The sequence below is a fragment of the Aythya fuligula genome, chromosome 1, assembly GCF_009819795.1.
Source record: "Aythya fuligula isolate bAytFul2 chromosome 1, bAytFul2.pri, whole genome shotgun sequence".
Classification (NCBI taxonomy): Eukaryota; Metazoa; Chordata; class Aves; order Anseriformes; family Anatidae; genus Aythya; species Aythya fuligula.
This window is the reverse complement of record NC_045559.1, coordinates 184488237-184505899: the sequence shown is the minus strand read 5'-3', so window position 1 is coordinate 184505899 and position 17663 is coordinate 184488237. Positions and strand designations below refer to the sequence as shown.

General features: G+C 52.6%; 1 protein-coding gene and 2 non-coding genes across 3 annotated transcripts; 1 reads left to right on the top strand and 2 right to left on the bottom strand.

Annotated features, from left to right (window-relative positions):
- Nucleotides 1-2216: 2216 nt before the first annotated feature.
- On the bottom strand, nucleotides 2217-2289 carry TRNAV-AAC. The gene has a single exon. It is a non-coding gene; the product is annotated as a tRNA-Val (tRNA).
- A 206-nt stretch (nucleotides 2290-2495) lies between these two features.
- On the bottom strand, nucleotides 2496-2569 carry TRNAN-GUU. Its single transcript has one exon. It is a non-coding gene; the product is annotated as a tRNA-Asn (tRNA).
- Nucleotides 2570-5121: 2552 nt separating this feature from the next.
- On the top strand, nucleotides 5122-13244 carry ALOX5AP (arachidonate 5-lipoxygenase activating protein). The gene is made up of 5 exons (XM_032204782.1): nucleotides 5122-5213; nucleotides 9306-9405; nucleotides 10483-10553; nucleotides 11788-11869; nucleotides 12512-13244. The coding sequence occupies exons 1-5, from the start codon at nucleotides 5144-5146 to the stop codon at nucleotides 12672-12674; spliced, it is 486 nt and encodes a 161-aa protein (XP_032060673.1). The 5' UTR covers nucleotides 5122-5143; the 3' UTR covers nucleotides 12675-13244.
- The last annotated feature ends 4419 nt before the right edge of the window (nucleotides 13245-17663 follow it).

Below are 17663 nucleotides of genomic sequence, written 5' to 3'. Positions count from 1 at the left end.
ATTATATGCTGAATTAGATTAACTCTACATTTTTCTTGTACTTGGAAATACCGAGGATTAAACCCCAAATTCAAGTCTTCCATCTTACTCTCCAAATAGACCTCTTTGAATATCACTGTCAATGCAGAGTTTGGCTACAGATAGAAATGCTCCTTGATAGCGTGAACCAGTTTCAAAAAGTGATTGTAAAACTGCCAGTTACACTGAATGCACCTCAACAAGCTATTTCGGTTGTGATTCCAGACATTTAAGACAATGAATGTTTTCATTCTTGAAATAGCATTATTTGTAAAAGAATGGGAGCTCCTCTGCGTTTTAGATGTTGTAACTGATACATTACAATAAAAAATAAATCCACGGGTTCTGAATGTGAAATGCCAGTGTACTGCTGCTGAAATGTTTGTCTATTCCCTTATTAAAAAATAATGAATTGTTGACCCAAACCAGAGTTTGACTTAGTATATAAAAATGGTGCCTCTGCATGACTTGGGGGGGTAATACGATTTTTCTGGGGAGTTTTTCACACAGAGGTTTCCCTAAGCTTTACTGCTGCTGATCCTGTGCAGGTGAGAATCACATTCAGCTCTTGATTGAATGAAAATTCCTGGGCCAAAGGAAGAGTTTGGAATTAAATGGCTACTGAAATTTTTGTTTCAGGCTATTTCTAAAATGCAGGGTGGATGATCAGCTTTTCATTTGCCATCAAATAAAAAGTTTTCTGTTGATTATAAGTCTGCCAGGTGGGCATATAACAAATACGATTAACACTGTTTTGGAGATTTATCAATGTTAAGGGTAAATTTCTAAAAGTCTGACGGCTTTGTGCACTTGAAGGGATTATCATTTACACGTTTCTTCACCTCTTACATCACCTACTCGTTATGTTGTGTCTTCTGATTTGGGAAAGGCATGATCGTGGCGCACTTAACCTACTTACAGGTTCTGAGTTCAGAGTCAGCTCTACAGCGAAGGTAAGCCTGATTCAGATCTTATTGCATCACAATATATTCAAATACTTTTATTACAGAGTATAGGAAAAAGAAAGGGCCTCCAATAGCATTTAAAACCAAAAGCATGTTACCTCCTGAGCACCTTCATCCGTTGTGCACAGCTGAGTGTCTGCTCTGCTTTAGAGCCCACACAGATCCCATCTCGGAGCAGAAGAGCTTACGGTCTAAGTATAGATGTAAAACAGCAGAGAAAGGCAGGCCGAGGTTAACGGGATTATAGGGCTGGAGAAGTTGGCGGTGTGCTGAGCTCGGCATCGCTGGGCACAAGCGTGGAGCAGTTGTTTTGGGGAGATGCTGAAGCTGCAAGGCCTGGGGGCACCTGAAGGTGGTGGGGAAGGGGTGCAAAGAAGCAGGACTTCGGTTCTGAAGGCCAGAGAGGCAAACCCAGTGCCTCCGTTTGGCAGATCTGATGGACACAATTTGCAGTCTGAGGCTATGGAGGCTTTGTTTGAACATGGGCTGGAAAACTCACCTGGTGGGGCCTGCAGGTCTGGAGGCCTCCAGCTTCCATCTTCTGGAGAGGCTGAAGAAAGCCTTAGGAGATGTTTTTCCCTGACATGGGTTTACATTCCTCTTTATGTAAATGGCTATCTAAGGGGCTTCTGGAATGCCCAGTATGGGACTTGGCCTCGTAATCCTGTCCCAGTGTAGAAACGGGGCAAGGAGGTAATGTTAAAATAACCTGTGAGCTGTATGGGTTGGCAAGGCCTCCTGCCAGAGAAGTACCTGGCGAGGAGGAATGTCCCCGTCCCTCTTTAGAGCCACGATCTCAGGGGCCTGGCACCGTGACAGAAACTTTTGGCCCTGGTGGCGGCTGTGGCTCCATCCACGGGCTGGGCACCCAGCCCCTTTGGCTTACAGGAGGGAGATTTCTGGGGGAAAATTGAATTTGAGCCTTTGAGAAGTGTTTCACACTGCATCTCTGCCTTTGGGGTTGTCTGCTTTGTTTCTCTATATCTGTATTTTGAATGTGAGGAAAGGTGAGCGGTGGTATTTTCTGAGCACTGCTGCCTTACACCCTCCTTGTTCCTTGTTCACTAAAGAGGCCAGGCACGTTTCTCCTCCGATACGCTATCCTTTGAGGCAGAGAGGGGAAAACCGTTTTGTTTTGTTTTGTTTTTCCAGAGGAAGCACCCAGCCCTGCTCGGCGGCACTTCTGTGGAAGGATGGGGGAAAATGAAAGTTAAAGACAAGGAAAAAACATGGTGTTTCCGCCCGGTTTCGAACCGGGGACCTTTCGCGTGTTAGGCGAACGTGATAACCACTACACTACGGAAACTGCCGCTGGGGGCCTTGCTCCCGGAGCCCGCCTTGGCGGCAGCCCGTGAGGCGCTGTGGTGACCGGGGCCGCCCCCAGCCCCCGGGGGAGCCCCCTGCAGGTTAACGGGGCCTTGCGGGGGCTCCCCCCGGCATAAAAGCGGGGCTGGGCCGCCGGGAGCGGCCGCAGAGAGGAAAAATATCGCTGTGACCCAAAAGGGAGCGCCCCGTCCCTGGGTGGGCTCGAACCACCAACCTTTCGGTTAACAGCCGAACGCGCTAACCGATTGCGCCACAGAGACGCGCTGGGAGCCACCCCCACCGCGGCGCTTCTGAACCTTCCCTTCCCTTCCCTTCCCTTCCCTTCCCTTCCCTTCCCTTCCCTTCCCTTCCCTTCCCTTCCCTTCCCTTCCCTTCCCTTCCCTTCCCTTCCCTTCCCTTCCCTTCCCTTCCCTTCCCTTCCCTTCCCTTCCCTTCCCTTCCCTTCCCTTCCCTTCCCTCTAAAAAAGCCACCAGCAAGCAGCCAAGCACCCCATGCCCTCTGGTATTTGCATTTAGGATCTCCCCAGGTTTTACTCGACACTTTCAGCAGCGCCCTTGCAGCCAGGAGCTGAGCAGGGAGCGAGGGAGGCGAGACGAGGCGAGCCCCCCACAAGATTTATGGGTCTGTGTTCGCAGCCCTTTCCTGTTCCCCGTGAGAGCATTTCCATGAAAGGATTATTTTGGCTGGCTGCTGGAGATTTTCAGAGAGAGAGATTAGCGTGCAGGAAGCTGTGCAGTGCAACTGGAAAAAAAACTTGCTAGCTTTGCACATTTTCACGGGCTTCCTAGCTCGCCGTGTCAAGTTTATCTTCCTCAGGCAGGGAGATGGGGATTTCAAGCAGCGATACAGCAAGCAGAAGGGCTGGGATCCAGCAGCAGCGGGGGAAACGCAGCAGTGCCCTGCCTGCACAGCACAGGCTGGGGCTGGGGCTTGCAGCAGACACAGGCGCCTTCCCCCCCCTCCAAGGCCATTTCCCCAAATTGCACAAAAATCACCAGAGCCCCCTTCCATCCTGCAGCCACTGCAATGCCGGCAGGTATGAAAGATAACCCTGCCCGGGGTCTCTGCTCTGTCAGACCTCAGCGAAGGCATCAGCGGCAGCCCAGCCCTCACCACCTGGCCAGCACACGTGGCATAAGTTTGGGTGGGATAGGTTGAAAACCCACTGGCTCCCACTATATTTATGTTTCTTTTTTGCATTATGGCAACTCCAAACTCAACATTAAGAGCCATCCTTAAACACCAGCTACGATCCCGTGCGTGGTAGACAACAAAATTTTGATGCTCGAGTAAGAAAAGGCAGCTTTGTGGGGAGAATAAGAACTTCAGACCACATAAAAGCATTCTCAAAGCGCAACTGTGCTTCTCTTTTTGTTCTTCCTTTTTTCTTCCTGCAACAAATTTACCAAGAATTGATAAATCTGGGGAAAAAAAAAAAAAAATCACAGCCCAAATCTATATCTAATTACTGTTCATGAACTCGCCACTCGTACAGTAGTGTGAGGACGGTGGTGAAGGTCTCCCAGAAGTGCAGCCTCCTCCTCTAAGCTCACATTAGGTCCCAGCTCACAGGCAGTGTTAGAAACTGTGAGCTGGCGGCGTGTTTCTGTGTGTTTGCTTGTCCCCAAGCTCCCTGATAGCTCTCCTTATCTATGAACCTAGGTGATAACAATTTGCATGACGGAGAGGCTGGGTAAAAACACAGCTGTAGGTAAATTTGTCCCCAAGGAAGGCGGATTTTGCAACGAGCACCCGCTGGAGTCCTGCACCCGGCCAAGTCGCAGGGAGATGTGAGCAGCTGTCTGAGGGCAGCTCTCAGGCCTCCGGGGTAGCACGTGGTGGGGTGAAAGTTAATGTTTTCAACAGGGCTTTTCCCCATGCAAATGTGGGCAAAAGGGAGCGGAATTGTTCCGGCCAGCAAGTGACGTGTGCTTTGTATGAGGATGCTTTCCAGCCGTCTGACATCACAGAAAGGTTTGGGTTGGAAGGGACCCTAAAGCCCACCCAGTTCCACCCCCCTGCCATGGGCAGGGACAGCTCCCACCACACCAGGTTGCCCAAAGCCCCATCCAGCCTGGCCTTGAGCACCTCCAGGGATGGGGCATCCACAGCTTCTCTGGGCAGCCTCTTCCAGTGCCTCACCTCTCAGAAGACATTTTCAGCTTCACAGGAGCCTTTCCACAGCTTCCACTCCCACAGCCTGTACGTACCTGCCACATGGGATCCCATCTTCCATGGGATCAGAGCTGGGGCAGAAAACATGCTGCAACGACTTTATTCAGCCATAATAGGCTCAGCCTGGAGAAACTGGGGTGCACCTGCAAAGGCTGAGCCAGTAAAGCTGAATGCTGGCAGCTGTCACCATCTCCCAGTTGGAAGGATGCAGGATCCATCCTTGGTAATGACATACATTTTGCACCCACAGGATTTGTGTTCTCCTTGCTCAACCTACCTGTTCCAACACAGGGAGCTCCTGCTTGTGCCCTGAGGGTCTCATCACTGGTGGGGCTGTGACCAGGGGGGCCCATGACTGGTCGTCATCCTTTCTTCTCCCAGCTGGGCAGTGGTCAGGCACTTGCAGACTTGTTTCTCCGCACTTCATCTGTAAAACAGCGAGGGATGAGGATGAAAAAGGGTGTGATGACGGAGCTTGTGGGCTGTGGCTGTGCTGTGCTGGCAGGCATCCGAGTGCGGGGTGCTACCGCTCTCCTGTGAGGCCATAGGAAGTGTTTCACGAGTCAAGATAAGAGAGACCATCACTTCCTCCTTCTGTGCTCGCAGGGCTGAGCTGCCACCACGGCTGCAGCGTCCACCCCGACAGCCGGCACGCAAAATGGACCAGGAGACCCTGGGAAGCGTGGTCCTGCTCGCCATCGTCACCCTGATCAGCGTCGTCCAGAACGGTGAGCCAGAAATCAGCATTGGTGGGAGGGCTGAGAAAAAAAAAAAAAACAGTGTGATGTGTGCTGAGCTGGTCCCTGGGCAAATAACCTCGTGCTGTAAGTGCGTGCAGGCGCAGGCACCGCTTTGGCTTTAGGGATGGTCTTCTTCCCTTTTCAGGGATCGTCTTGTGTATCATCATTTCAATAGCCCTGCTCTGTGTGTTGCTCATGTGCATGTCAGCTAACGAAAGGGATGCCACGCTGGGGCTGCCGGTGACAACATGAGCTTCGTTTTGATGACTGGGATCTCTTTCTCTGGAGAAAGCCCCAGTGCTGCTCTTTGGCAGGAGCCTGGTGGGCTGCAGGGCTCAGAGCTTCGCACGGAGCTGGGTGAAGGCAGCAAAACTGCACCGACCCCTCTGAGAAGCCTGCTTGGATGATTTTGGGGGCACCCAGCTGTCCTGGTGCTGCAGCTCAGCTAATTTCAACTATCTGCAGTCCCTCCCTAGAAGACTGTGCGTTTCCTAGAATGGGGAAGTTTCCTTTTTTAGTTCTTATTCAGACCCTTTATACTCATAACTATTCTTCACGGCTTTTTAAATCAAACTGCAAGCTTCTCTGCTCTTCAAATGTCTTTTTAGCCTGATCATTCTGTACAAATACTTAATCATTTGAGCAGAAAATGCTGCCGAGCAGCCAGATAAGGGAGTGGGTTTTGCCCTGGGTGCACTGAGATTGTCTGAGTTCAGTGCAAACCAGAAGCATGGTGGGGATCTGATGCAAATGCTAGAAACCTTCTGCCGAGCTTCTTGGTGCAAACAGGAGATTTTCACTGCGGGCAAACTTCACAATCGGACCTAGGAAATGGGCTGTGCTGCAGGGAGGGGAAGTGGTGGGAGCTCAGCGTGAGCCTGGCTGCCACCGGGTGGAAAAAGAGCAAGGACTGGTGAAGTTTTGACGTAGGCACTGCATGCTGCATCATTCGACCCAATCCTCTTTTCTGGTAAATGCCCAGTGTGCAATGTCAGGGGTGGCACAATAGGGGTGTCACAGCACACGCCACAAATAGAAAGAGGTTCCAGATGTGTCTGACCTGATGCCTGACCTTAAATGCTGCTCTGCCCTCTCCCTCTCCGTGGTGGCTTTGCCTTATCTTAACACCCACCCAGCCGCTCTCTCGCTCCCCTCCTCCAAGGGGAAGGGGGAGAAAATGCAATGAAACAGCTCGGGGGGTGGGTAAGGGCAGGGAGATTGCTCACCAGCTCCCGTCATGGGCAAAACAGACTCAGCCTAAGGGAGAGCAATGTAATTTAGTGCCTGTAGATAGCGGACTAGCGGGCTGTGCTCAGCCCATAACACGTTGTCTCCAGCCCCCTGCTCCTGCGTGGGCTCCTCTCCACGGGCTGCAGCTCTGGCCCAGGGCCTGCTCCTGCGGGGGCTCTCCATGGGCCGCAGCCTCCTCCAGGCCACATCCACCTGCTCCACCGGGGGCTCCTGCACCCATGGGGGGGCTGCAGCGTGGAGATCTGCTCCATGTGGGACCCATGGGCTGCAGGGGGACAGCCTGCTCCACCAGGGGCCTCTCTAGGGGCTGCAGGGGAACTGCTGCTGCCTGCCTGGAGCACCTCCTGCCCTCCTGCTGTACTCACCTGGGGGCTGCAGGGCTGCTGCTCATTCCTCGCTCTCCCAGCTGCTGTTGTGCAGTGTTTTTTATCCCTTTCTTCAATCTGCTCTAACAGAGGCCCAACAAGCGTTGTTCTTGGGTCCCTTTAGGAGCTGGGTGGAGCTGGCTCTGATCTGACAACAGGGTAGCTCCTGGGCTGTTCTTCACTCCCCCCTGCTACCAAACCCTTGCCACCTAAACCCAATACACTCTGAACCTGAGGCCTTTGCCTTGCAGAGTGACACACACTTTGGTTTCATGGAGATCCCTCTGTGAGACTACTGACCTCACTGCTGGACAGGTGGCACGCAGCCCTGAGCTATGGTTAAGACCTCGCATTCACTTCATTTCCTCCTCCCAAGCTTTCTGACTAGAAAGACCTGACTGATGTGGACGCTGTATGTTATATATACAGTAATTAGGGCAGCAGAAATGCTTGTCAAGGGCTTGCAGTTGTGCTAAACTCTTGCTGTGGTTCCCGTTCAGCACAGCAGAAAGAAAAGCCAATCTGGTGAACGCTGCTGCTCTAAATCCAGGTGCAGGCTGTGGTGCTGCTCCCCACCCTCATTTTTTGCCATCACCTTGCTCATGTCAGGAGCCTCCACATCCTGCAGAATGACTCGGGTGGCCGGAGGTCTCTGAGTCACCCATGTAGCTTTGGTTTTGTTCTTGCATCACTGCAATGTTGCAATCCAGCAGCTCTGAGGGCAGAGCAGTGCTCGCTGCCCAGCACATTGGGGCAGAGGAAGCGACGTGAAGTGGAAGGAAGGGGCAGCCTTGTACGCTCGCCAGTTTTTGCAGCCCTGCATCGTGCAGAGGAGCCAAATTAAACCTTTCGGCCTCCTCTCTCCTCACACCTTCCTGCTCTCCTCACTGGGCTTGGGCTGTGAGAAACCACCTTCTCACCTTGGCAGCCAGAGAAGAGCAGGAAATACAACTACAGTGCTACGAGCTGCTTCACACCGCAGAGTCTCCCATTTCCCCAGCCTAACAGGAGCACGATGTTGCTGTTCGGTGTTCTGGGTTTGGTGCTGCCAGCCCAAAGCTGTGGCAAGGGCTTCCTCTGGGTGGAACCTGCACACACATCATGTCAGAGATGTTGAGAGCTTCCAGGAGAGATGCCTGGATTTCCACAGCCCAGCAGACCCAGGACCCCCAGGCCTGTGCAGCCCTGGTGCTGGAGGCTGGGAGTGGCTTCCCGTCACAGGAGCTCTACACTGGACAACAAAAAAATGTCATTTGTCTTTGACCAGGTCCTCCTAGACCCCATAAGAAGGTTAATAACCCAAAGATTGGGTCAGCAGGTGGAGGGGGACACCAGGTGGCTGTGCTGCTTGATGGGGTCAGCTCTGGGCTCTCCAGGGCCAGATCCTCCAGGACACCGTGCTGGTGGCTTTTAGTGAATGCTGGCTTAAAGCCCTGTTTTTTTTTTTTTCTGGAGGAAGGCTGTGCATACTCAAGGAATCACTCAATATTGGAAAGCAAATATCTCAGAAGCTTTTACTGAAGGCAGCATCAGTACAAAAGACACACCTCCAGCATCCGTGAGGGGAGAAAAAGAAGTAGCTCGTTAGATTCCAGGGAAGAAATCCTATGAATTATCAAATCATCCTCCTATTGTTGCGATATTTATTTATTCATTTTTTTTCTGCTGCCTTCTCTTTTATACACATCTTCGGCTAATATTCTACACCACGGGGCGCCTTGGGTGCACTGAGATGGGGCGCGTGATAACACAAAGCTTGCAGCTTGTAGCCTGCCACAGCTCTGCCTGCTGTGTTTAGACCCGTGATGGATGGTCTCTGTTTTCGTGTCAGAAGATAAAGCAGGTTTGTCAAGCGCACCAGACGTTATCTCGAGGCGCCGCGTTGTTGCAGCAGCTAACATCCTGACACCACACCGTTGCTTAAAAGTGGGAAACGCGGCATGGATGCGCAGAGATCTGTCACCCAGACAAGGTTTTCAACGAGCCCATCAGGGAAACGAATAGGTCCTGTAGGATGGCCTTGTTTTGGCAAACAGGTGCCACTGAAAGGGAAGGGAATCTCTTTTCTCCCTGCTCCCTTAAAGAGTGAGGATGGAGTTTGGTGGCTCTGCCTGGGAAGTTTTTCCCCCTGGGGGCACAAATGCCTGAATTGTACCTCTGCAGGTAAAGGAATTGAACAGGGCTCAGGGCTGCTACTCATAGTGAGAGCTTGGGGACCCCTGAGGTGACAGCACATGAAACCCTTGCACAGAAGGTGGTGTTTCACCATGGTGAAGTGAGTGTGCCGGCCACATCCTGCACCGCCGCGCATCTCCTGCTGTCCAGGCACACAAGGGGATGCTCACGACAGCAGAACCGAGCCCACAGGGACCAGCTGCAGAACTATCTCCAAATGACATCTCAGATCAAACAGCTTGTGTGCTTTGTGGTGTTTTTTTCTTTCTTTTTTTTTTTTTCTTAACAGCTTTTTTTGCCAGCAAAGTGGAGCATGAGAGTAAACACTGCAACGGCAAAGGGATCCAGCGGCCGGGGTCCTCTGCCTTTGACCGCGTCTACACTGCCAAGTGAGTAGCAAGCTCATCTCCCTCTTCCTTAGGGCTTAATCCAAACCCTTTTGGGGTCCAAAGGTGGGTTCCCAATGCCCTCAGGTTAAGGCTTTGCTCTGCAAATTGCTGCGTGCCTTGCAGCAGCGCTCAGACCCACAGCTTTTGGTTGTGTTTGCTGGTGAATGTAGGACTTGCAGCCCTGGCGTGTAGGGTGTCCTGTCATTTGGGAACCCCCAGGAAGCACCTAATGCTGGACGGGTGCCACAAGCACATCGGTGTCCCCAAAAGCTCAAAAGGGAAGAGATGGTGACTCGAGGAGCAGGGGGGTGGCAGAGCTCCTAACAAAGCCCTGCTCCTCTCCTCTCTCCACTTCCCTGCCGCACTCAGTGCATCTTGTCTTTGACATCCCTTCAGAGGGAGCAGGGGGGAAAATTAATTCCAAAGCAGAGGAGAAAAGAACATAAAGTATTTTTTATTACCCGTGAAGTGGTGGCATGGCGCTTGAAAAGGCACGGGACATCAAAACGCTGCCCTTCACAGCTGTGTGACCTCTGCAAGAGGAGAATGCCTCCCTCTGGAAGAGCGTTCCCAGCTGACGGAGGGAGTTGGAAATAACTCCTGTGCACATGCAAGGAGACACATTAACTTTGTCAGAGCTCCTTTCTGCCCTGCAGCGCTCCTCTTGTTGTTTTCACTCGGCTCTCAGTGCCCTTAACTTGATTAATATGACTTAAGCACAAGGATTTCCGAGCTGACAAAGCACACATTGTCTGTTACGCATGCTAGAGGAGGCAAACGCATTTCCCAGCTGCCAGGCACTTTTGCGGGGCGGTTTGTTTCCCCGAGCAGGCAGAACAAAGGTGTCCATTCTCTGCAGGAGGAGGTGGCAGGTAAGCAAATCGGTGGGTGAGGCGGTGATGGTGCTGAGGCACCGGCACGCGAGGAGCCGCCTGCAGCATCCCCGTGCCTGTGTGTGGCCACCGTGGAGCTCACACTGCCCAAATCCACCTCACCATCACTCGTGGGTGAACCAAAATGATTTTCTTTCTGTTTTCCCTGTGTTCTGATTTTTCTCGCTCACAAATTCCTTCCTAGCCAAAACTGTGGGCACGCCTACCCTACGTTCCTCGCCGTGCTTTGGTGCGCCGGGCTCCTCTGCAGCCAAGGTAACACTTGTTTTTATTCCCCCTTCCCCCTGGCATGACTTTCAGCAAGGGATAGAGAGCATTTTGGTGCTTCAGACTATTCCCAGAGGGTCGTTACTCTCTGCTCAGGGTGGAGGGTTTGGTGCTGGCTGCTGGGCATGCCACCCTATTCACCTTCAGAGCTGGAAATGGGCTCATTTAGAATCATAGAATCATAGAATCATAGAATATCCTGAGTTGGAAGGGACCCTTAAGGATCATCAAGTCCAACTCTTGACACCGCACAGGTCTACCCAAAAGTTCAGACCATGTGACTAAGTGCACAGTCCAATCTCTTCTTAAATTCAGACAGGCTCGGTGCAGTGACCACTTCCCTGGGGAGCCTGTTCCAGTGTGCAACCACCCTCTCTGTGAAGAACCCCCTCCTGACGTCCAGCCTAAATTTCCCCTGCCTCAGCTTAACCCCGTTCCCGCGGGTCCTGTCACTAGTGTTAATGGCGAAAAGGTCTCCTGCCTCTTGACACCCCCTTCCGAGGAAGTTGTAGACTGTGATGAGGTCTCCCCTCAGCCTCCTCTTCTCCAGGCTGAACAGGCCCAGTGACCTCAGCCGTTCCTCATACGTCTTCCCCTCCAGGCCTTTCACCATCTTCGTAGCCCTCCTCTGGACACTTTCCAACAGTTTCATGTCCTTTTTATACTGTGGTGCCCAGAACTGCACACAGTACTCGAGGTGAGGCCGCACCAGCGCAGAGTAGAGCGGGACAATCACCTCCCTTGACCTACTAGCGATGCCGTGCTTGATGCACCCCAGGACACGATTGGCCCTCCTGGCTGCCAGGGCACACTGCTGGCTCATATTCAACTTGCTGTCTACCACGACCCCCAGATCCCTCTCTTCTAGGCTGCTCTCCAGTGTCTCATCGCCCAGTCTGTACGTGCAGCCAGGGTTTCCCCGTCCCAGGTGCAGGACCCGGCACTTGCTCTTGGACCCGGCACTTGCTCATTTGATTAAATCACCAGAGCTGCCCTGGAGGGGGCTGTTCTTTCTGGAAGAGAGGAGCTTCATGGCCAGGGGAAGAGGTGTGGGGAAAGCTGTTACATTCATTCCTGGGTTTCTGATGGGACCAGGTACACCTTTTGCATGGCTGAGGGCAGAATCACACTCAGAAAGTCCTCAGGGAAGGGGGAGTGTGGACGGTACACGCGGAGGGACCCAAGCTGGTGTTGGTAATGTGTTCTTCTGTGCTTTATGCAGCTCCTGCTGCTTTTGCTGGCCTGATGTACTTGTTCGTGAGGCAGAAGTACTTCGTGGGCTACCTGGGGGAGAGAACGCAGAGGTAAGACTGTGCAGAGCCCTTCACAAAACCCAGGCTGCTTCAGCAGCTCCTCCTCAGAATCACAGAGCCACAGGGTGGCTGAGGCTGGCAGGGCCCCTGGAGGCCCCTGGTGCCCCCCCTGCCCAAGCAGGGACACCCAGAGCAGGCTGCCCAGGCCCACGTCCAGGCGGCTTTTGGAGCTCCCCAAGGAGGAGACCCCACAGCCTCTCTGGGGGTCACTGAGCAGAGCCTGGCTCCGGCCTCTCTGCACCTTCCCTTCAAGGGTTTAGGGACATGGATGGGATCCCCCTGAGCCTCCTCTTCTCCAGGCTGAGCAGCTCCAGCTCTCCCAGCTAGTATTTGCACAATGTCTTCCTCTCATCCTAATAAAGCTAATTAAGCACATGAAAAATAAAACTGGTCCACAGCCGTTGATGGCTGTGAAGATGGACCAGGTCCCTCTGAATGGCCTCTTAGGAGTTTTCACTGAAATCTAAGAGCTTGCAGGTGGCAGAAGTGCAAGCCAGAGCAGGAATTCTCCCCCTCTGTCACAACCCCTGGGCTGCACCAGCCGGCCTCAGCCACAGCGGCTGGAGGCTGAGGCCTCCTTGAGGTAGGTGGCCCGTGATAACCAGTTGCTTCCCTCCCTTCCCGTCTCCCCAGCACCCCTGGCTACCTGTTTGGGAAACGCATCATTTTGTTCCTGTTCCTCATGTCCGTGGCTGGGATACTCAACTACTATCTCATCTACTTCTTTGGAAGTGACTTCGAAATGCACATCAAGACGATAACCAGCGCCATCTCGCCGCTGCTGCTCATTCCCTAGCTCCCTGCAGAACGGAGGGGGGCAGCCTGCTTCATGTATCGATACCCAGAAGCAGCTATAATTCAGATGTTTAAGAAATGAACCCATAACCCTTTCAGATTGCTGTAAATCTAATGCTCAGTGGGCTTCGTAGTTTGATTTAACCTTGCTTTTTCCTTCAGGAAAAAGATTTATTGTGAGCGCTCAGCATGCCCAAGGAACGGTAACAACTTCCAGTTAATTCTTCAGAGTTTTTTTTTTTTCTATAAACTGAAGCTTGAAAGCTGACTGCATGACTGTAAGGGGTATTTTATGCTTCCATTGTAACCGTGCTGTCCTTAGCTCCTGTCATTAAGAGTAGGAGCCTCTCAGCCTCACCCCTGAAGGATTATGCAGCCACAAACATCTCCCACACGCATGCAGGTTTTCAGCATCCTCCTGCACCCAGCTGCCCACACAAAGGCACAGGGCACCCGTTCCTTTGCATTTGTTGGTGACTGAGGGCAGGAGGACAGCAAGGTGGCCCCTGTCTGGTCTTCCTTGGTCAATACACGCGTGTGTAATGCTCCCAGCACTGATGTAATGCTCCCATCCACACCTCAGCCTGGGCCTTCTCCCGGAGCTGTGTCTTGAGTCAATGAGCACCAGGTATATTGAGGGGGGTGGGTTTGTTTAGCTTGGCTTATTAAAGCAGCCTAAAAGGATGAAACGCCTTCACTGCCATCTTTTCACTTTGTGGAAAGTACCCAGAGACTCAGCAGGATGCGGGCAAGCGACACAGCCCCGGGCTCTTGCAGGAGCTGCTGGTGGCTGTGAGCAGCCCTGAGGGACGTGTCTTTCTCACCTCCCTCCCTAATTAACAAGCTCAATTTGCTGCCTCCGTCACTAACGATGTGCCCCTGCACGCCCATGCCAAGCAGCAGCCTGATGAGAGAAGCAAACCGAGGCGGGCAAAGAGCCCGGCGCAACCTTTTGTAGGCACTGCTGCCATAAGAGCGCTTAAGCTCTTAAGCCCGTCTGATTACCACACGCGGGACGGGTAAAGCTGCATTTTATGACTCCTTCGGGAGGGACGGAGTCGTGGCTACATGAGCAGAGGGTTTGCAGAGCTGCGTGCCAAAGAGAGCAGCCTGCCTGCTTTGCACCACACTCCTCTCTCCGTACCTCAGCAGCAGCCACCCACCCTCGGTGGTGGCCCACCACCCCTCCACGGGGCCAGCTCTTCCACCAGCACCCCCGGAGAGAAGGGGCAGCTCCCCGAGGCCTGGAGCCAGTACTGTGGCAATGCTCCCGCTGCCGGCACCGTCACTCGGTGCAGAGGAGGAGATGCTCTCAGGGGCTCCACCAGCACCACGGGCCTTGCTCTCCGGCCTGCCTGCTCGCCCTGAGGGCTGAGTCCTGGTTATGGAGGCCATCGCTTGTTGGAGGTGGCTCTCCCAACCCTATGTGTCTGCCCTGTGGGTGTCAGCAGCCGGGTGAGGCTCCCCTGGTGTCCTTTTTGCCTCTGCAGCCCACTTGAGCTCCTTCTCACAACTCCCCCTAGCATGGAAAGAGAAGCACCACCACCTTCCTGATTCTCTCAGCTATAAAGGGTAAAAGATGAACCAAATGTATTTTTGGGGTCAGAAAAGCCACCCCAGCACTCTCAAGGTTCTCCGTCAATGGCTAGCTTCCACACACCTGTATGTAGGTGAAATCATTTCGTGTCTAAGTCATTTCCCAAGGGAACTAAGTCAGGCCCATCTTCTGTAAGCATTTATTTTGCAAGAATGTCACCTACTTACTTCCTCAACGCCTTTCTGATAACAAAAGAAATGAAAATGTAGGCAAAATCTATTTTCCATCTCTCTATAAATGGAAGCGACGAGAGCCCCAGACACACAAACAGGTGGTGCACGAACGGAGCGCTATGCAAATCCTCCGTGAATGTCACACTCTGTTTTCTGTGCTGCCGGCAAGGCTTGTGGTTGCATTTGCCTTTTTGCTCTTTCTATGAGGAGAGGCCACTCCGGTTTATTTGGGCTTTCCCTGCCATGCTGCACAGCTCCAGTTTTGGCTTTCTGCAGGCAAAACCACCCCGTTTTCGGTGCTGCAGCCGCCAGCGCGTTGCCCACTGGCACACCAGGAAGCTGCAAGCATACATCCACCTGCAAAAATAAATGTATTAGCATAAAAGACATGTGGGTGCATATAGGGGTCATATAGATGTGGACCTACAAGGACCTTCTGTGTGGGACATGGTGACAGAGCCCTGTGCTGGCTCTATGTGATGTGTCCATATGCAAAGGCACAGGATGTTTGCTTACTATATCCATATGGACATGTATAGGAGCTGCTGAGTCACACAAATGCTGGGTTTTGGGGAAAGGCAGGGAAAAGGGTCGCTCGGGCAGCAGCCCTCCTCCCACAGCTTGCAGGCTGTGCACATCAGGGACTGCGGAGGCTGCGGGGAGCTGGGCTATGGCAGGATGCTTTCCATCTGCTGACAAAGCGCCGGGGCACACGCAGTATTCCTGCCACAGCAGCGCATCCCTTTCCGTACAGCACTACAACCCTCTAGTGGAAACTTGCTCCTATCGGCATGCAGGTGCTTCAGAGCTGTTCCTCAGAGATTTGCAGCCTGACAGTGATGTAACAGCACCTTACAGCTGTGAACTGATGCATTTTTACTACTGAATGCTGTTTTTTTTATTATTCTGCCACATCGGAACCCCAGTCTTGAAGCAGGACCCCATCCCGCCCCTCACAGAGCAAGCAGTCCTGCTCAGCACCGAGCCCAAAAAAGCAGGTAGGATTAGAAATCTGTGTGTGCCACCCACAAGAGTTTCCTGCAGCATTTGCCAGCTTCCCAGCAAGCACCCTTTCAGTCTGTGTTGTGTCTGCGCCGGGTTTCCAAACACATTTCTGAGGGCTGGGAGAGAAATTCTGCTGGCACAGAGCAAACACTGACCCTGGGCAGCATCTTCAGCCCTGAGATTGCATTTTTCTGGCAGAGAAGCTGGTTTAGCACCCACAGACACCTTTCAAAAAGCAACCCAATGCCTTGTCGGGGTGGGATGCTGCCAAGCATTTAGCACTGGCCTGGCTTTGCCCTGCCCACATCAGTGGTGCGCGTTTTGTAGCCCACAGTGGGAGCAGGATCAGGCCATGCAGGTAACGCTTGGCAATAGTCCATCCTTGATAAATGAAAGGCTAGCACAGAATAAGACTAGTGGTAAAACCATCCCCTGGGTTGTTCTAAGCTGATCTCATGCTCCAGCTGGAGTGCATGGGGTGAGCGTTCACATGGAGAAGCTGCAGATCCTGCAGATCCCCACAGAGCCCTTAGAGGACATGCTGGCACCCAGGAGGGGGAAGGACCTCCCTTTGGGGCACCCAGGGGATGTGCATGGGCTTCACCATCCCTTTGGGTGACAGCTCCTGTCCCAAGGCCCATCAGTGAGGTACAGGACACCAAAGGGCAAGCAGCCTCCACAGTGAGCTCCTTTTAAATAATAAATAACTTTTCAGTTCTGCCTGCAAGGATCTTCTCACTGTGAGATGATTTCATCAGGCAGATGAGCTTTTGGGGCTCCTTGCTGGCTTTTTTTGGAGCTGCTCAGATGCCACCCACAGGGGACATCCCACATGTCCCCAAGGGCAGGGGACTGGACAGCAATTGGCCAGCTACAATGTGATGCACGGGGAGCAAGCATGGACTTTTTTCACCTAAATAAATAAACAAATACATGAATACATAAATAAATAAAGGACTGGTGGTATCACAGTGGGGGTTGAAATCTGGGTTGTAGCAATGCCAACTCCACCACAGTGTTTTTCTGCACACTGGGACCCCTCATAAGGCCAGAGGATGCTTCATGAGGCTTAGAAGAAGGACTGATGCCTGCGGTGGTGCTGCTGGCCACCACTTGTACGAGCTGTGGTTGATTTGTTGTCCTTGTGTTTTCTCAAGAGCACGCCACCCCAGCCCCCATCACCAAACAATGTTATTCTGCGTTTTTGGCACCAGCTTAGTCCTTGAAGGGGGGACATAATCCTGCTCTGGGATGAAGCAGGACAGCACGGTGTCTCCTGGCCACCTGCTTCATGCTCCTCCTGTGCCACAGCACAGGAATTTCTTTTCCAAAGGCAGCAGCAGCCCTCCACAGACAGGAGGGTGGTGCTTGTCTTCACCAGCAGCTGTGGTGCTGTGGTTCCACCAGCTGCTATGTCCCTGTGTCACCTCCAAGGAGGCCCCAAGTCCTCATGGCAGACAGATTTACTTCCTTCCATAAAACAAAATACCCCATCATTCATCAAAGTTTAGGTTAGAGCTTAGTCTTGAGCTATGCTCAGCAATACTGAGGTGTCTTGAAGCACATCTCGCTCCACATGCCTTCATCAGACACTGGTGCCGAAAACAATTTTTGTGGCATGACCCCAACACTCAGCCCCACTCCAACTTCATTCCCCAAATTGTCCCAGATCCTATCATGCTTCCCAACCATCCCCTTTGGTGTCAGCCCCGCTTTTGCATCCCTTTCCCACACTTGATTTCCCCTCCTGTCTGTCTGATGGGTACAGACAGGTCCCTTGGTAGGTCTGCCTGGTGAGCCAGTGCAGGAGCTGATCTGACTGAAGACAACATTTTTTTTTTCCTTTACTAAGTTATCTTCAACCCAGCTAAGCTCCCTGATCTGTCACAGCCGCAGTCGCACAACCAAGATGCCTGGGCAGATGGGGACCCCACAGAAATACTTGTGGGGTTTCTCCTCTGTCCAGTGTAAATGCTGTCCCGATGTTTTAGTCTCGAGACACTCCTGTGTGGGAGAAGTTTCCTTTCCCTGACTCACACAGAGAGTGGCCAAGCCAAAAGCCTACTTCTCCCACCTCACCTAGTCCATGGGATTCACACAGAAAATACGATTGTGCCTTGTTTCTGCTAGCCTTTTCCTGCTGCTGGGCCAGATCTCCAGCAGCACCAACCCCACACAAGGCATACAGCTAACAAATGGAAAATAGCAGCAGGAA